The sequence below is a fragment of the Mastigoproctus giganteus genome, chromosome 6 (genome assembly GCF_048544385.1).
Source record: "Mastigoproctus giganteus isolate SK-2022 chromosome 6, ASM4854438v1, whole genome shotgun sequence".
NCBI classification, from domain to species: Eukaryota; Metazoa; Arthropoda; class Arachnida; order Uropygi; family Thelyphonidae; genus Mastigoproctus; species Mastigoproctus giganteus.
The window spans coordinates 60,064,485-60,085,225 of record NC_143580.1 but is presented as its reverse complement, the minus strand read 5'-3'; the positions used below and the strand labels follow the sequence as shown (position 1 = coordinate 60,085,225).

Below are 20,741 nucleotides of genomic sequence, written 5' to 3'. Positions count from 1 at the left end.
CTCATTCCTGGCCGTTTTTAGAGATATGAATCACCACAAAGTACCAGGAGCAGTTGCACTAAAGTTAAGGAGCTGCCTTACATAAACTACAATACATACCTACACTTCTATGCACTTCATGAGTTAATGGATTCAATCCGTAATGCTAAGGGTGTCTCTGTGAATCACTTTAACACAGATCACAGGTATTTGTCCTCGGACGGGTTTCTATTGCGCTTCCCACATAACCGAGACCGCTCAACTAGTACTAAGCAAAAAATGCTAGAAATTATAATCAACAAGGCAGCAATTCAACAAAGGAACTACTGACATGATGATCCTTCTGCTTAGCAGAAAGTGAAAGATCGCGCGAGCACTTTCACCACACACACACACACACACACACACACACACACACACACACACACACACACACACACACACACACACACACACACACACACACACACACACACACACACACACACACAATCAGGACTACCAAAGCGCCTTTATTATGTTATTATATTATTATGTTAATATATACATTCTTTACAGATTTAAACCTTTTAATACAGGGCAAAATTCAAAATTAGTCTCATCCGCAAAAAAAAATGATTGTATTAAGACTTTTAAAGAGTATAGACAAAAAAAAAGCGATACAAGGAGTTTTTATTTTGATATATTACTATACACTGAGAGGCCACGTTATGGAACACATACCTAATATCTTGTACGCCTCAGAAGAGTCTGGATTCGTCGTGGCATGGACACATCGACGTGTTAAAAGTATCACACAGGGAGGATAGTCCATGTTTACTGAACTGTCTCCCGCAATTCTTTAAATTGAATGTTTAGGAGAACGCTATTCTGAGGAACTCGTTCCACCTAATTCCATACGAGGTGAACTGGATTGAGATCTGTGACTGCGGAGAACAGTAGGCTGCATACACTTTCATGCTCCTGAAACTAGTTCTACGCAAAATCTGGCCTTGTGATATGGTGCTTTATCCTGTTGTAAGAACCCATTTGCAGATGGATACATTGCAGCCATGAAGGGATGCTGCTGTTGGGAAGGTTATCTTGGAATTTCCAGATAACCTGTAGAACTTAAATGTTGCTCCACTGGTATCAAATGACCCAATACATCACGAAAACAACCCCCACACCATTAGGCCATTACTACCGCCTGATATTATTGAAAACAGATTGAGTGCATAGATCCATCCAGCCAGGTGTCAAACCTGGTAGGATGGGTCCATGTACTCGTGCTGTTTTCGCAATATTTTTGTTTTCCCATCAGCATGAAACAGCAGGAACCGGAATTTGTTAGACGAGAGAGAGCGTTTCTAGTGCTCCACCGTCCACTGATAATATTCCTGTGCAACTGTAACCTTATCCCTTGGGTTTTGTTTTTTTTTTTTTTTTTTTTTTTGCTGACAGCAGTGGGAGCCGGTTCGATCATCGGCTGCGATACCCCATCCGTAACAAGGTACGACGAGTTGTGCTTTCTGAAGTGCATCTTTGGTTAGGACTATTGTAGTGAGTTGATATTTTACTGACTGACTAGCCTTTCTGTTACCCTACACAAGTCCCGTCAACCTCCTTTGACCTCTCGCATCAAAGAGCTGTCTCTGACCACCGAATCGTCGTTAACTAGTTGTTATTTCGTTATTGAATTAATCTCGTTATATCCGAGACACGGTTGTAATGGAATACAATAGCAGGACTGCAGTTTCCGGGATATTCAAACCGGCGGGTTTGAATATCTCGGAATTGAGCATCTCTGTCTACCCGCCTACTTTATATCGCATGGTATGTGATATGCTGTTACTGAAGGAGCGCTCCATTTCATGAAAGGGTGAGTGTTGCTAACAAAGTGGCCACTCGGTATACGACGGGAGGTTGAAAAGTTTCTTCCCTCTCATAGAAGGAATGCTGGAAAGTTGTGAAAACCCATTTAGTTTTCAACATAGTTCACGCTTAAATTAACACACTTTCCGGCACGATCCACTAGCTTTCGTAACCCGCTCAAATAAAATTCAGAAGATTTTCAGAAGTTGTTGACTGCATCTATCACACCATTGTCACTGTCGAATGTCTGTCCTCTCAAGTCCTTTTTGAAATTTGGAAATAGAAACGGTCTAGCGCAGCCAAATTCCTGAGTAGAGCGGATACCGTAACAGCTCGGACCCACAGCCGTGCAGTGTTTCTTGAGTTCCAAACACTGTGTGCACCGGTGCATTGTCTTGATGCAAAACATCTCCTTTAGCCAATTCTCCGCGTCTCGTAAGCTTGAGTTCCTCGCAGAAACGTCTGAATAGGTTAGAATAATATTCGGCATTGATAGTACCACGTAGTTCCAAGAAATCAACCATGATCACAGTGTAGTAATGTGAAATTTAATTAAAGACATAACTACTGTCAGGGGTAAAGGGAAAGGCTTTGCTTTCTTAAGGGTAAGTACAGTGGTCTCAGACAGTTTTTAAATACTATGCAGTGGGACCAACTGACGATGCTACCAACAGCAAATTCGAAAATCAGGAAGTGATCATAGACCTAAATCCATGTCAGATGAACTACTGAGACACACGGCAGAGAAGAAAAGTGCATGGGATGCATATAAATTATCAGGTGATACAGAAGCCTATGGTATATATGAATTAGTCTGTAATCAATCACAAAGGAAGTGAGGCTTGTTAAGGCAGATTATAAGAAGTCTCTGACAAATAAGACAAAGAAAAGTAGCAAAGACTTCTATGCTTATATTAACAGTAGAAGGACTGGATTGAATCACATCAGTCCATTTAATGTCGATGGTTTTCGTCGATGATGACGTCGAAACTGTTGATGAACCTGCTCAGGTTGCTGACAAATTGAATAGGTATTTTACATTTACATTCACGCATAATGAATTCTTTACATGAAGGGATGCCAGAAGTTTATCAAACTCTAACAAGAAGTTAAAAGACTTTGTGAATATTGAAAGGAAAGCGGAGGAGAAAGGGTTGAAGCTGAACATAAAAAAGGCACTTGGGGTGGATGGGATCTCTATTCAATTATATTAAGGAAGGCAGCACATGAGGTAAGAAAATCCTGAGCCATAATTATAAGGGCATCTTTTGATTCAGGGAAGATTCCTGTGGACTGGAGATGTGCGAATGCATCCCAATTTCACAAGGGGAATCAAAAAGTGACATGAGTAATTAGACTTGTGAACTTCACTTCTAATCCAGGGAAAATAATGGAGTCACTGGCTAAAGAAGTAATGCAGGACCATCTCTACAGGAATGCAATTATACTACAGTCACAGCATGGAGTTGTTATGGAGTGGTCTTGTCTAATCAGTCTGATATGTTACTATGATGTAGTGACCAAGGAACTGGCACTTGGGGTGGACGAGATGCAAAATTGATGCAAAAAATAATTTTGCTATCATATTCTTGGATTTCAGGAAGGCTTTTGATACTGTTGCGCTTAAAAGACTGCTGTAGAAACTGGAGAAATTAAGGGCAAGTTACTGCTATGGATAAAGGGATTGTTGAGTGGAAGAAGGTAGAAAGTGATTATCAATGGACACTGCTCTTCGTGTACTAATGTTATTAGAAAGTCCCCCAGGGTTCAGTGAGGACCCATTGTTGTTTTCAATATTTATCAATGGTATTGATGAAGGTATATCTGGCTTAATGTCTAAGTTTTCAGGTGATACAATGGTTGGCATAGTGGTTAATGAAGGTAATCAAGGTGTGCTACTGCAAAATGATCTAGGAAAATCGGGTTTTTGGGTTGAGAAATGGCAGTTGTAGTTTAACATTGACAAGTACAAGGTACTGTTTATGAGTAGCAGTAATCCTAAAGTGACTTATCAAATGTGTGGGAATGCGCTCAGAGTAGTGGAAAATGACAAAAACCTGTGAGTAATTGTGCAGTCAGATATGAATTTCTCTGAGCAGTGTAGACATGCTGCCAGAACAGCTCATATCATTTTGTCAATGATACGCAGAAACTTTGCTAGCAGGGATAAGGAGGCGATCATCCCTATGTACAAGGGAATGATTAAGCCACACCTTGAATTTTGTATACAGATCTGGAAGTCTCAATTTAGCAAGGATGTAGAATTGCTGGAACGGGTGTAAAGAAAGGACAACAAGGTTCTCTTACCTAGAAAGTGTGTAGATTTTTTTTTTTTACTGATGCCGTATAATCTTGCTTTCTGGCATCATTTGCCACTACTATTACTATGATCACTTCTGCATCCCAGAAGACGGATGCCCTGACTTTCCCAGCCGACTTCTGCACTCGAAACGTTTTAGGAAGGGAAGAAGAGGGATGCTTCCACTATTTTGGTTGTTCATTTGTTCAGGATTGAAGTGGTGCACCCATGTTTCGTCCATAGTGATATCTTGCCCCAAAATCTGAACTTTATTAGCTTCAAAATGGTGCACAGTCTCATGACAACACACCTCATTCTCTCCCGCTTCTGATCTTCCTTCAGTGACCTCGATGAACCTTCTTAATTCCTAAAATAATCACCACAATATCGTGAGTTTGCTCATGGAAGCTGTTGTTTCAATGTGCTTCAATGTTACTCTGCAGTCTTGCATGATCAGGTTAAGAATATCATACATATTTGCAGTTGACGACACGGTAACAGGCCTCCCACTGCTGGGTGCATTTTCAACACTGTTTCGTCCACGCTTAAATTCCGCAATCCAGTTTTTGACCATGACGTATGAAGGACGATTCCCCTAATGTTTGCTGCTTCTCTTCATGAATTTCTTTCAGCAATATTCCCTTTAAATGAAGGTACTCAATGACTTCAGGGGGCTTATTTCTCTCAACATTGGCAATATTTCACGAAAACCTTTGCGATCTCTATTGGGCTAAAAACTTTTCGAAACCTTTCTTAACTTTTTTTTTATCATTAGCTCTAATAAGAATTTCAGTTATCGTAATTTATCTAATTAAACAAAAATGTAACAGAAATGAAAGGGGAATATAACTTGTAGGACTCTTGTAATAATAATTCAAAGTTTTTAAAATTCTTTCTCTCGTTCTATCAGCAATCTTGATTCTTTGTAGATGATTGTAAAACCTGAATTTTATGGTAAAAGTTATTATTTACTGGTTGTTGTACTTCAGAAAACTATTGCTTTTATTTGGTTAAATAAGATCTCGTAATTCTGGTTCATAATTTAACATAAAAGTTACTTTTAGAACTCATTACACTTATTCTGCTGTTTTCTTAATTTGAGAAAGTCTTAAAATTTCCATGATTCTGCCATCCATCAAGGAACTCGTATTAACTCTGTGGCTTCATCTTTTAAAGTAACATCTACTTAATAATCCAACTTACGTTAGAGTTAATAATAAGTTAAGAAAAATATTCGTTAATAAAAACAGTGGGAGGTCCAATAACGAGAACATATTATTCTCTGGAGATTAAGAGATGTCTGTTTTAGTGGTTATTAGCTGCATGCAAAAGGACATGACGCAAGTTGTCGTTCGTGCTAGCTTTGTTAACAGCAACAATCAATAACGGCAAGCATGTGATGAAAGGGTGCTTCTACACGCAGGCTCGCTAAAATATTTAAGCATAAAGGGTGGAAGAAGGTACAGTTTCACTGAGAGATATGCACTAGATTCTGAAGTGAAAACTAGCATTTACTATGTTGCATCTCCCAAATGTAGACAGGCCATGTATTTATAAGCAGCATTCATTTAAAAGCATTTAAATTAATAATTAAGATGTCTTTTTGTTTCCCCCCTCCCCTCTCTCTCTCCGAGTAATAAAATGTGACATAATTTTAAGGTATCCTTGATCAGAGATAAGGCTAATAACTTCTCACCTGCTGTGATCATATAATTATAAATGAGGCCTTATGCTACAACAAATATAAGCAAATAATAAATATAGTGGAATTTTCTTTCTATAGTTATGAAATCTATAACTAACAAAGAAGAATCCCCCTCCCATTATTTTATGGGATGGGGATTCTTCATTCATTTTATTCATTCATTACCCTAAATGAAGTGAGCAATGCATCAATGTGTGTTGACTAGTGAGACCCCACAAGGCGAAGCCCTGTTCTCGGCAGTATGAATTCCATTATTAAATGCATAAATTAAATTTGTCGTCATATGTTAATGTCGACAAAATATGGGTCATATCCTATTTCAAGGAAACTACTTCAGTTAATTAGATAATAATAACTTGCAGGAACTTTCAAAATTTATTGATGCTTCCAATGGCATATTATCACAAGCTTGAGCCCTAGTGTAACGTAATTTATTTATTGGTTTAACTTTTTCATTATTCGTTGAGGAGACTTTTTTCCTAGACTTGGTTCTTTTCATAAATTGCTCTAAAAACGTGGTACATTTATTGAAATAAAGTAAAGGCTGCACATACATTAGACTGCATCTCTAAAACTACCAATGGTTCATGGAACATGTAAGTCCTAAAGCTAGAACCAGAATGACTGGTTGGATGGCTATATGAGTTCTCCGAATTCCCGATTACGATCGACAGACAAGGCTCATCAGATTCAAGGCATCTATACACCAAAAAAGGTTGCCATCTATTGTGCAGTTTTTCAAAATTGATGGTTAACGAAGAGCTTTGTGTTGCCATCATATAAACATTTCTGGAAGCATTATAAACAGAACTCCCTGACACATGGTTTCACAAAGCCATGCAACTATCCACACCTCTCACATTCCTTGAAACAGTTGGAGTCTGAGTTTCATGAGCAGCTGATTTTAAAAGATTTGTGGACACATAGAAGTTCAGACCTTAACCCATCTGATTTATTTTTATGGTAATTTTTAACGGATACTATGTTTCAAATCGCCCTAATTCACTGTAATAGCTACATGTCGTAATTCAGCATGTAGTAGATGCCATATCAAAAGACACAATTACGTAATGAGTGTTTCTTAACATAATTTTCAGTGTACATTTATCATAACATAACGACCACCATTTTCGACAATTTCCGTAATGTACATAAATCAGTTTTCCAAAATGGAAGTCGCGATGCCTTGTGGTATCGGCGAATTTTGGCATCACATCAACATCGTTTTGATTTCTGATGGCCTTGGTTAAGCTTATGCTTAATACCGCACATCTTCCTTGCCTAGGCTGATCGGGGAAACCCTGGGATCCGTCTCAACAACACATGTACTCTTGTATACATGTTTTTGGTTCAAAATAAAGGAAGTTGTGGACCGCTGCATTTATCATCATCTTAAGGAACAAAAATGTGTCGAATAATTACAGAATTTTGGGTTAGGTGCCGAATTGTTTTTGGCAGGTATACAAAAGAATGTTGGCATCAAAAAAGTTTTGAAATCACTGACAAGTAAAATTATGTCCGTTTATTTTGAACACACTGGAAAATAAAAATAAATGTTCTGTTTATATATAGTGCGGGACATCCATGCAGGGCCAGAAGAGTTTATGAGCAGCTGACAAGCTGCTCATAAACTCTTCTGTCTTTTGTTTTTTGTCTAAATTTTTTTTGTCTACTGAAGTCTCAAGACCACCCCACAAAATGCAAATCTGACTACAATTCGCAGAAAACTCTAAATTCTAGGGTGTGTAAAGTGGGTGTTAGCAAAACATTAAAGACACACGTTTTTTCAATAAAATTTTCAAACCTTTAATGAGCATTATATACAGCATTTACATAAAAGCCAATAATTATATACAAGCATACCAATTTCCATACATTTGAACCATACTACGTTAAAATACACTATCTCTCTCTCTCTCATCAACTATTCTCAATTTACAAATTATTAACATCAGTTTGTATCAGTTGTATCTTACTTAATATTAATCATCAATGATTACTCAATCATTCTCTTCCATTACCAATTTTTATCACTTACATCAATAAAATTCATTTCAATTCATTACTCTTTTACATATTTTTTTCTAACCTTTCACGCATGAAGTTTATTTCAACTGATGTCCTCTTACCTCAGTAATGTGTTCACTATAAATCCGTCATTCTACCTTAATTACTCTCTAGTTACCATCTTAGTCATCCCTCTTTACTCATGAGGTTTCTCCATTAATAAAACTTCTTTCTCTTTACACTTCATCTGATATATTATCTTGTGTTGTCAGGGGCCTAAACTAATGATGTAGGTTAACATATCATTACAATACTACTCCTATAAATATAATTTCTTTACTAATTCCTTTATACTATTCCTTGCCCTTTATTTACCCCTGTACCACACTTTCGTTATTTCATAATCATTAACATTTATAACAAATTATCTCAACCTTAGTAACTAACTTGCCTAATACAACGCGAACGTTTTTTTTTTTTTTTTTAAAGGTTATCGCTCAATTCCTTACAGAGCCAGGTTATTAGTCCTTGATTTCAGGATTCGAGAAAAAAACAGGAACAGACTTACGTTCGAAATGGCCGCTACTTCCAATTTCCTTGCGTTCGTGGCAGATGGGCTTTCTTCCATTTCTTGAGCACACTGCCTTCCGATGCCGGACCAGGCTTTCTTTCTCTTCTTGGCTCACATATCTGCACAACTGGCCATTTCTCAACGGGCCGGACCCTAGACAGTGGTGTATTCGGCCCGGAACGCATCGGAACTACGTTCCGGTACTTTTTTCCTAAATGTCATAATAGAAAATCATTAAATTTATATACCTAATATTATGAAACAATGGCATAATCAAAGGGGAGGAAGAAATATCTATTTTACCCATTGCTACTAAAAATATATATTAATAGATTTCTTTAAAAATTTATTTAAAAACAAAAATATAAATTTCGCAATGAAACTTGAACGTTTTCTTACTGAAGTACAATGTGTTAGATAAAGAGATCCAACGAATGAGATATACTGTGATGCGTGTGAACACTGCATTTTGATTCGCCATGAGCTGAACGCTAGAACGGGTTTGTTCTATGAACCGTGAGTCTTAAGTCTGATTCAGTTACTGTACAGTCGATGTGGCGTTATCATATAGTCTTCTGGAGAACGAGCGTTCCGGTACTATTTTTTTAACAATACACCTCTGACCCTAGACACAAGTGTAGTCTCTTACACGACAAAACTTCGGAGATACATCTTGCGATTTCGTTGTAATGGCGCCGATCACCTTATCACTGCCCTCCGATGCCGGACAAGACTTTCTTTCTTGCACGTTTACCTTAACCTTCAACTTAACCACCGCCTTCACTGCCCTCCGATGCCGGACCGAGCTTTCTTTCTTGCATGTATTTTTTTCTTTTTCTTCTTCATCTTGCTACCGAAATGTGAACTCTGACCACCAAAAAATCTACTAACACTTCAACCCACAACCTTCTCCCCTTCGACCACAGAGAAGTCAGATACAGAGTGGATACTTGCTCAATTACTCTCCCCCGAACTTTTCATTTTCCCTCAAGTTTGAAACGCCTCCCCCAAGGACTCCAACCAATCCCCATACTGTTTAATTTTTCATTTCTTCCTATTTGCTAAAACAACTCACCACAGCTGTTTCCCTAGCGCACAAACCGACCCTTTTCTAGAAATTTCTTATTTTTTTTCACATGGCAGTATGGCCGTTTCATGTTTGCCCATCACCTCCAAAACACTCAGTTTCGTGTTCACACCTTCACTGCTAAATATATCGAAATTACCTAAATATCAGCCACCCTGACACCGTTTTCTTTTGACGCGAACACTGGACGTCCACTAATTTCCTGTTTACTTCCTAACGGTGGCTTAGATCAAAAGAGACGATTCGTAATCCCATTTCACGGTCCTATTGTTCTTTCCCTCGGCAACCCTTTCACGCCTCTTCTCAAATGGCATCCCTTCTCTAGTGCTACCGCTGTTTCTGTTTGCTCTCTATATTACTCGAAATTACTTGTTTCCATTTAGCCGCTATTTAACATATACGTCTATAACTTTCCCATCCCCAAATCCAGTGTTTCTTCAAACTTTAACCTTATTTACATTAAAACTAAATATCCAATCTTAATACTTACTATCCTTAAACTTAATACTCCCTTTCCATTTTCTATTTTAGCAAAACAATTATTTCTATTATATTTGTAAGATCTACATCTTATATTATCACACAGACAAATTACAAGAGAAATTGTGGTATTACTTACACTCGAACATGCAGCATGCATAATTATGCACCTTAATTCTTCGGTGATGGAGTAACCTAGTTCATCACTATTGATATTAGTGATTAAATATTATATTATTGTTATTTAATGCTAAAGTACTTCAATTATATAAAGAGATTTTAGATAATTATAGGATGTCTATAATAAAGAGATTTTTTAAAACTTAGCAAACATCCAAATATGCAATGTTTCTAAGTAATAAAATCAGCTAATAACTTAACTCTAAAGTACTTTATATCCCTTAAAAGAATATACTGAATAAAAATCATCCGAATACGTTGCGAGATTTCTTTATCTGAACACCAAGATAAATTGGATTATTATAGTATGGATAATTACTTGCCTCAAAGAAAAAAAAATCGCACCAAAAAAGTGACTTCAGTGAATCACCACCAAAATGCAAAGAATGCAGTAGGCAAAAAGAATGAAAGCAGCTATCTCAAGCATTCAGAGTAATCAATCAAACTAAGACGGCTGGGCAGGTAAAATCATTAAGGAAGTGAATCAGAAGAGTGTGAAAGTATTGGGAACTCTCTTAAAGAAGATTATCGATAAATCCCAAGCTAAAATGCAATCTTTTAATAACGTTCCATGTTAACATAAAACATAATTAATCAGGCAATGAGAGCAAAATATTTAATAAATATCACTAGTGAAACATGTTGTTAATGACAGTAATGGCAGTGTGCTACTGCAACAGGATCTAGAAAATTTGGGCAGATGGGCTGAGAAGTGGCAGCTGAAGTTTAACATTGACAAACACAAAGGACTGTATATAAGTAGAAATAACCCCAGAGAAACGTACCAACTGTGTGGTACTACACTTAGGGTGGTAGAAAATGAAAAAGACCTGGGAGTAATTGTGCATTAAGATATGAAGTGTTCTGAGCAATGCAGACAGACTGCCAGAGCAGGTCATGGGGTATTGTCAATGATATAGGAATTTTGCTAACAGAGACAAGGAGGTGATTATCCCTTTGTATAAGGCAATGGTCAGGCCACGCCTTGAGTACTACGTAGAGCTCTGGAGGCCTCGTTTTAGGAAGGATGTACAGTTGCTAGAACGAGTACAGAGAAGGGCAACATGATTGGTGAGGGGAACGAACGGGTCCTCTTACCAAAAAAGGCTTAAGTTCTGCAAATTGCAGCGGCTGGAGACTAGGCACCTGCGAGGTGATCTGATTGAGGTGCATAAGGCCTTGAATGGGTTGAGCTCGCTGAATTCTGATGGGATTCTTCCGCTTGCTCAGATTGCGAACCTGAGGGGACATAAATTAAAAAGTTCTTGTTTATACTCCGGCACGACCACCAAGGAAAGACAGTTGTAGAATAGATATTCGGAAATTTGCCTTTGGTCAGCAGGTGGTTAATTGCTGGAAGAAACTTCCATCTGTCGTTGTGGAAGTTGATAGCTTGAATAAATTTAAGGAGGAACTGGACAAACTTTTAGAGGAAATGGATGTGTGAAATTGGGATTTTTTTTTTTTTTTGGCTGATACATGAGCTCTTATACTTGCTTTCTTGCATCACATGATTGCATTACTACTAGTACATTTGTTATTGAAACACTTTTTGGTTTTTTTTAAGCATGTGCAGTTTTATTTTGTAGACTTTAACTGTCGTAAACCGATTTGCACCTCATAGTCTACAGTGTATTGGTCAGATAACCTAGTATATATTTGCTTACTGCTGTTAAAAGAATAGAAGGAACATGAATTACAAAAATATCTTTGAGGAATAACATAAAGCATTCCAAAATCAGTTGATGCTCCACTCTTTTTGAGTTAAAAACTTTCGAACATTGTAGCATTGGAATATTGGAATATATGTTTTCGCGAACTGATTTACATTTTCATACTTTATTTTCAAATTTTTATCTGCGCAATTGCTGGATTTAATGTTATACAAACATGTGTTCTTCAAGTCCATAAATTGCGTAACAAATTCTTTACATGCATATAAATACTATATATACAAAAGTACAATATAAATAAATAAATAAAAAATCAAAACAGAGGAACTACATTTAACAGATAAAACTGGTTCTGTCTGATGCACGGTAATACATTCTGATTCGCAACTTTATCCATAGATAAAACCTGCTCTATGGATACATACACGCATGGATTTGTTTATTGTTTTGAAGTGATGCCATCGAAATTTGAGGATAAAACGTTATTCATTGACACTGAAATTTGAATTTCATAAAATTTTCACGTTGTCACGAAATATTATTCTTCTTTAGATTTTTTTTTCGACAATTTCAAAATGTAAAAACCATCCTTAGCTCGCGGGCCCTGGAACAGGCAATCAAAACATGAAATTGCAGGTGACTGGTATAACATTCTTAAAAAAGGGTTTTGAATTACTCACTAGTCAACTAATTTCCATATGTAAATATTAACAAGGAATATACAAGATACAGTATTCATAAACAAGATCAAAAATCGATCCATGGAAAAGTGATAAAGCAAGTTTCCGAGCACGCACACTAATGGATACAGATTGCGATTGAACTTGGTTACATTTATCATGCCAAGATAATTAAATTTGTTCACATGTGCTTCCGCTCGTTCTATGTTGTTTGTCAAGATACTCAAGTAGGATATTTTTCTGTGATGCGGAACAAATAATAATGCTTATCTGCTGGACTCTCAGTAGCAAATCATAGCCAATTAGGGATGAACGTCATAGAGTTTGGGAGTAAGATCATAAATTACAGGATGGCAACTTTTGTTCAGTTATAAGCTGGAGAAAAAATTATAAATTTCAGCAGGCCGATGTCCTATAATGGTTATATTATACATAGATATATCCTTTGTTATATTTTCATTTATATATTGTTTTTAAATTTGTTTATTAAAGAATATTACAATTGAAATACAGAACACAAATGAGTACAAATATAGCAGTCATGACATATGAAATGTATCACATAATAGATAAGAAATAAAACAGAGCAGGGATTCCCAAACTTTTATACCTTGAGCTCCTTTAAAACTTTTGGTGAAACTTTAAATTTGGTACCCCTTCCGATCGATCGTTGCGAGTAGCAGTGATTGGCAGGCTTACCCTTCCTCCACTCATTGCTTTCCTCTCAGAGATTGGAAATTCTAACCTCTTCAGTATACGGTACCCGATTTAGTTAGTGTATTTATTCCCCACTGGCGGCTGTTTAAAAATCGGGAACTCGTTTTTCGATTTTTAAACAGCGGGGGAGGGGCTGGAATTCACTAACGCTAAATAAAAAAGCAACCAGTGAGAAGGGCTAGGACTGTCAATAACTGCTATTCGCAACGGTCGATCGAAAGGGGTACCAGACTGTAAAAACTAACCAAATTTTTCATAAATTTCACGGGCCTTGAGGTTGTCTCAGACATTCTCTCAGATATGCCAGACAAGCTGTGCTTGCTACCTGAGAGTCTAAAACGCTGATAGAACTGATATTTGGGCGACACTCAAGTCAAGTGGACCCAATTTCGAAGTCCGGACGGTCTCGAACAGCCAAATCCTCTGCTTGCACCTTCACGATAGTGGGACTGTTAGTAATCCTGGGTATAACCTTCATGCGCAAGCATACTGTGAATGACCACCTAGGTGTAAACCAACATAAGCAGGGGTCGAGGTGTGGCGCTCACACCACATGGAGGAATGCCGCCGCCTGTGTTACTAGGCAATACTAGGTGGTAGATAACTCTCATCAACCGGTGCAATACTACCACTTTGCTTATTGGAGGCTTGAAGTGGTGGAACCCATGTTTAGTCTCCAGAGCTAAGTTCTGGTCAGCCCTTCCCCATCTCTTCCATCATGCAGTATGACTGATGTCTTTTGAGGTTATGATGAACACCATGGCGAGATCCAAACTTCCTTACATTTCGAGAGTACAGCTCTAAAACGGTGTTGGCAGGCCAGCCACTAGTTGGTACACCAGACCTTTGACTTCCTCTCTCTCTTTGCAACTTGACTTTCCCCAGTCCAACTTTCCTGACAGAGGTAATTTTCCTTGGTGATATAATCTTGCTACCTCTACTCTGCAGATAGTGATTGGAGGGAGTTGGAGTAGAGTATATGCGGTGGGCATTGTCGAAGCCACATTATGTCAAGGATCTGGGTATATTCTTACCGTGCGTACACCATATCCAAAATTTTCATTACTTCATACAGCACTTCCCCCCCCGCACACACTTTTTCTTACTATTGAATACACCATGAATTGCCAAACTAATAGAGTAAGCTTATCTGCGAAAATATCTAAACCTCCCAAACACTTCCTAGTTTATTTCACAAATATACGTGGTCTCAGTTCTAATCTCGACGATGTCCATTTCCACTTACAGTCCGTCAAACCCCATGTACTTTTTCTGACAGAATCTCAGTTATCGTTTGGTTCACCCACTGCTCATCTCAGTTGCCCAAATTATTCGCTGTACGATTCCTTTAGCCTCAAAGGTGGTACTTGTGCATATGTCCGTTCCAATATTCCCTGTAATAGCCTTAGTAATTAGGAATCTCCTCTTTTCGATCTTCTCTGGCTTAAAATCTCTCTACCTCATTGTGTCATATTCATCTGTTGTCTCTACCGTTCTCCCAACTCCACTAATTACTTGGAATTCTTTGACTTCCTCTCTCTCTTTGCAACTTGACTTTCTCCAGTCCAACTTTCCTGACAGAGGTAATTTTACTTGGTGATATTAATGTTCAGAGCTCCAGCTGACTTGTTTCCTAGTCACACAGACCCAGTTGGTAGAGATGCTGAGGCTTTTGCAATTACTAATGACATCACACAGATTGTTCATTTACCTACCAGAATACCAGACAATCCTAATCATACAGCCAACATGCTTGATCCTTCTCTCAAAACAACCCTTCTAAGTACACGGTCGAAGTTACTGGTCCTTTTGGCACCCCAGATCACAACTCGGTGATTTTCTCTTCTCCAATGAAGCCTTTATCTCATAGCTATTCCCAACCGCATGTTGTTTGGCATTACAAGAATGCAAAATGGGATGACCTGCGAGTTTTCTTTTCTTCTTTTCCTTGGTCAGATTTTCAAAGCTTCTGCTGTCAATGTTTGCTCAGATCGTGTCAGTGAAATTATTCTTGTAGGAATGGAATTATTTATTCCACACTCCACTATAAAATCTCGTCCTTTATCTAAACCCTGGTTTTCCAATAAATGTGCAAAGGCTGTTCAAGAGAAGAATGTTGCATATCATAATTAGTTTGTTTCCAATTCTTCAGTTTTATTTTCTGCCTACACCTACACCAAAGCTCGCAACAACTGTAAAGCAGTTATTAATCAGTCCAAACTAGATTTTGAACAGGCTAAGAGTAGAAAACTTGCTTCTTGCCCTAATGGTAGCCGAGCATTCTGGTCTCTTGCCTTCTTTTGGCTATTGGCCGCAACTTTTGCCCATCTCTGCTCCCACCTCTGTCCAAACCAGATGGTTCGATTGTCACTTCAGCCGAGAATAAAGCTAACCTGTTAGCATCCCATTTTTCTTCCAACTCATGTATTAATGATCTTGGTAAAACACCTCCCGCCATTCTCAACACGCTCGATTAAATGCCTCCTGCGATCTTTCATCAAAAGGATGTCAGAAGGATTTTGACGAATCTTGATGCTAAGGAAGCTCCAGGTCCTGATGGTATTTCTCCACTTGTTCTCAAAACCTGCAGAAGCAGAAGGAAAAACACAAAGGTGTTTTTCCTTCTGCTTGGAAATTTGCTCATATCCAGCCAGTTCCTAAAAAGGGTGACAAATCCCTCCCATCCAATTATCGTCCCAATGCAATTACTTCTACTCTTTCTAAAATAATGGAGAAATCAATTAACTGCCAACTCTTAAAATACCTAGAAATCTTCCGTCTGATCAACAATCGCCAGTATGGATTCCGTCAATGTCGATCCACTGGTGATATTTTGGCTTATGTTACCCATTTATGGACAAATTCGACGGAAAGGTTGTGAGACACAAGCAGTTGCTCTTGACATCTCAAAGGCTTTCGATCGTGTTTGGTATTCAGGTCTTCTAAACAAGCTTCCCTCTTATGGTTTGTCAACTGTTTTTTGTAATTGGTTATCCAGTTTTCTCTCTGACCACTCACTGAGGGTGATGGTAGATGGCTCTCTGTCTTCTAACGTCTCCACTAATGCTGGTGTACCCCAAGGTTCAGTTCTTTCCCCCACTCTTTTCCTCTTGTATATTAATGACCTTCTTCCCTATGGAAGAAGGTCCCTGATGATAGTACATTGCATTCCACTTTCCAGTTTGAGAAACCTTGTCCTGCTCAATCAGCTTCAACTTCTCGAATATCCGCTACCAATTCCTTAAATGCCATCTCCAGGCAAAGACAACTTAATTGATTTCAATCCTTCTAAAACTCAGTCCTGACTTATATCTCGCAAAAAGGATTCTTCTGCTTCTATGCTTACCTTTGGTGACACTCCGATTTCTCGGCAAGATGATATATCTCTTTTGGAGATTGTTGTTGTTGTCTGGTTTTTAGGAGCATTAGCAACTAAGGCCATATTTCTTCCGGGTTATGCGGTGGTCATTCCCTGACCTTTCCGCATCCTCCGTATTTGGTGGTCACGGGCTCGAACCCCGGTCTACTCAAGAAGCGTGTGCTACGCACTGCTGCTCCTGCCCACCTGGTTACGGAGGCGGTCTTTTGGGGATTAAGCTGACTTCTAATCTCTCTTGGCACAAGCACATTACACATATTGCTTCCTATGCATCTAAAAAACTTGGTTTTCTCTTTCGGTCTCGGTATTACTTTTCTTCCAAACAGACAGCTCTGTACAAATCGCAAATCCGCCCTACCATGGAATATTGTTCCCACGTCTGGGGTGGTGCCCCCAAAACCTCTCTCTCTCTCTCTCTCTCTCTCTCTCTCTCTCTCTCTCTCTCTCTCTCTCTCTCTCTCGGGTTTCTAAATTCCATTCAGAAGAGGGCAGTTAGGTTAATTAATGACTTATCTCTAACAGTCTTTCCACACGCTGTCTCATAGACCTACTGTTTCTGCTGCATGCCTTTCCTACAGATACTTCCATGGGCACTGTTCTGCTGAACTGGCTACTATAATTCCGGCTCTCTCTTTCGAAACAGTCCGAATACGTGCCGCCACCAGCTAACATCCATTTACTGTCCAACTTCGAACTCACAGAACCAACTTTTCATCTTCCTCGTTTATTCATTCAATTTTCTGGAACAACCTTTCTTCATACGTATTTCCTGAAAATTACAGTCTACAGAAGTTTAAGTCTAATGTCAACAAATATCTTCTTTCGTCTTCTCAACCTCCAACCCAAGCACGGTACTAAGTACTATAGGTTCTAATACCTCTCGTGTTTGGGGTTCACTTAAAAAAAAAAAATTAAAAAAAAAGGTGAAAATAAACAGATTTGACATAAAATTTACCTAAGAATATACATAATTTTATAAATTAATATATACTTTAATATTACTTCAATATATACCTCAATACATTTAATCTCAAAGAAATAAAATACACAAAATAGAAATAAATAAATAATGATTCGTACTTGGATTAGTGGAATGATTTGCCCATATTAAAAGGTACTTTATGAAAACAACAAACGTTCCCCCCCCCAAAAAAAAGTGTCTTCCCCAGGAGGGGCACACGCCACACTTTGGGAACCTTATTCTTATAATACATAAATGCACATGATGCATATTGTCTATTTAATTTTTATTGTTTATTGTATCCATATTTTTAATTTCAATTTTTTGAGCAGTTTTTCTCCATCAGGCGTGTCAAGATATATCCTGATCTGTGTACATGTAAAATCAAAATTCCAACGTTTTAGAAGTCAAAGTGTTTCTTTTCCTTCGATAAGCGTTCTTCAACAAAATTAATGTCTTGACGCTATAATGTAACCACTAACTGAGAGAATGAATGAATGAATTAGTCAATTTAAGCAAATTAATCGATCATATATCAAACAATAAAAGTTTGAAGTGGGACCTTCACTGTCCTGTTTAATATAAATCTGGACAGCGCGATTTGCATTTGTGAATCGGAATTATCGGGCTGAAATCGGCGCGGTTGATAACTCTAAACTCAATTAATAGTAACATCGCTTTGAGCATCGGTACTGAAAACGTATTTATAAACAGATTATAGCTCAAAGCAGTTTTATAATATAATATTTATCGTTTATTGCTAATTTAAATAAAACTGGCGCTTCTTCCAAATGCAAAGCATATCTAGTAGTCTTAATAAATCCCAGAAAATTGTAATTCGCTAGTAGGCCTAATCTCTGCTTGTTGATTTATTAATTTGTGTATGCATTTCCCTTCGAAATCAAATAAAGAACATCTCAGAACTATGGGCACCAAAACTTCTTTTGTCGCGTTTGATATAAGCAAACGAAACTGTGCGGTATTGCCCGAAGAATGGAATGGTAGTATACAGTAGGTGAAATTCAATGTGAATCAATGACTTCGTTGTTCATAATAGCTGCATGTACTCCTACATATAATGTGTTTTGAAACTGTGCGCCTTGCCTTGGATCGATAATAGCTAGAGAATATAAAGATCACATAGTTTCTCTTGGGATTAATCTTATGTGTTTTCCACGCACTAAAGTGTAAGGTTATTGCCCTTTACTCGGAATTCGTTGAATATAGTCATGTCTTTTGTTTTTGCTGATGACAAGGAAAAAGAGGACGCCATTGTAATTTTAAATTTTTTCAGCTTCCTAAACAAACATATCAAACAGCATATTAGAATAACAAACCGCTAAGTAACGACTCTTGTTTCTAATCGAGGCTTTGTTGTTTGGTCCCTGGATCAAACCGATGAACCATATTTCTTAAATATCAACATAAAAGTTTTCTCTCTAAATAGCCATTCTTATACCAAGTGAGTTTTTTTTTTTTTAAGTTAATTTATTTAGCCTTATTTGACTAAATGTAGTATACAATTAGGTAACGTTTCGGAAACCTTGCAGGAACCCATCATCAGACCATACTTGGTTGTACTGAAGGATTGAAAAACAAACTGTTACAATTAATTATTAATGAATTTATGTGTTACTACAAACACTCAGTTATCTATAATTTGCTTAAGTTTTATATAAATAAAGTTAAAAAAAAGGTAAAACATTTACTAGCAACAATTTGTTTTTCTGTCCTTTAGTACAGCCACGTGGTAAAAAAATCCGCGTGGTATAAGAGTAGTTATTTAGAGAGAAAAATTTGTCATGGAAAATCATCATGCAACGTCTAATTATATTAGAAAAACTATAAAATTTAATACCAACACCAAGATCTGATTCAATTATATATAAAATTTAAAGGCAGTGTCTAAATTTCTTACTAGCCAGAATATGAACTTTTTAAACTACCCTCTAATGTCTGACAGTGAAAATAGCGAATCTATTTATCTTTGTTTCTTACCAGAGTTTCTGATGTTTATTTTCAGATATACGCAACCATCCATTATGATCACATTTCTGTCGTCATCCCTCTGCTATTTCTGTTGACTTTTAGTTCTGTTTGCTGGCCGACCCACACTCTGTCTCTCGACGAGTTGCATTCTACCTACGATACAGATGACGATCCAGATAGTCTACAAAGAGCGCTACAGTTAGTCCAGCAGAAAAGACAACTATTGGAGAGGAACTCACTGATTGAAGCCAAACGATTCCTGAAAAGGTATCTAAATAAGTATTCATACGATAGCGATGAGGAGGAAATGGAAGATGAAGACAGTCTAAACAGACACTTGGTAAATGAAGATGTTCTGGAACGTCTTAATTCATCACCTCGTGATCATTATTTTCCTAAGATAAGAGAGCTACTCCAAGACATCCTACAGAATGAAGGTAGAACAGATATTTATGAGGAACCCAATGAGAACGGAATGGATAGAAGGAAGAATACAATGAAAAGGGAAGAGGGAGAAGAAGAAGATGAAGAGGTACTTAGACAAGATATCGATGGTGAAGAAGAGGAGGATGAGAAAAGGGAAAAGAAATTTTCTGATAAGAAGAAGTCTGGTGAAGGTAAGTGTTGCCATTTCATAACTTTGAGCATTACTAAAGAGCTACAATGAAATATTGTTAACTTAAAAAGTGTAAAGAACAAAAAGACCATTAAAATTTAACAACTCAAATTACAGCCTGTAATCTTTTGTTCACATCAATGGTCAGTGATTAGAAGTCACAGGTGATTCATTTTTATTTAGCTTGAATGGATGCAAAATTGTGTGTTTTTCTCCCATTTCTGTTAATTTCTCAGTTGGAACTATAACTTTAGAAATGGAGGTGTCACTGCTGGTTTCGTCGAGGAAACAAAATAAAACCACACGCACATCTTCTAGTCAAAATTAAAGCGAGCTCATTTCAAGATTCCAAAGTGCAACAACAATTACTGTACTAAAATTACCATATTCTTATACATTAAAATAATTTTCCTTCTAGTGATATTTATTCAGCCAATGGAAGAAGAGGGATGTCGGTTACATGTAATACGTAACGAATAGTAAAATACTTAACAGAAGCTTTTACTGTGGTAAAACAAGCTTCTGTTTTAGCGTGATCATGCTAGATAAACCTCGTGCACGTGC

General features: G+C 37.6%; 1 protein-coding gene across 1 annotated transcript in view; it reads left to right on the top strand.

The window, feature by feature from the left end:
- Positions 1–20,741, top strand: part of LOC150084330 (uncharacterized) — a 77,313-nt gene that overhangs the window by 38,395 nt on the left and 18,177 nt on the right. The window contains exon 2 of the mRNA XM_090375976.1: positions 19,596–20,178. Within this exon, the coding sequence (XP_090232102.1) occupies positions 19,596–20,178 (583 nt within the window). The remainder of the gene's footprint in view (positions 1–19,595; positions 20,179–20,741) is intronic.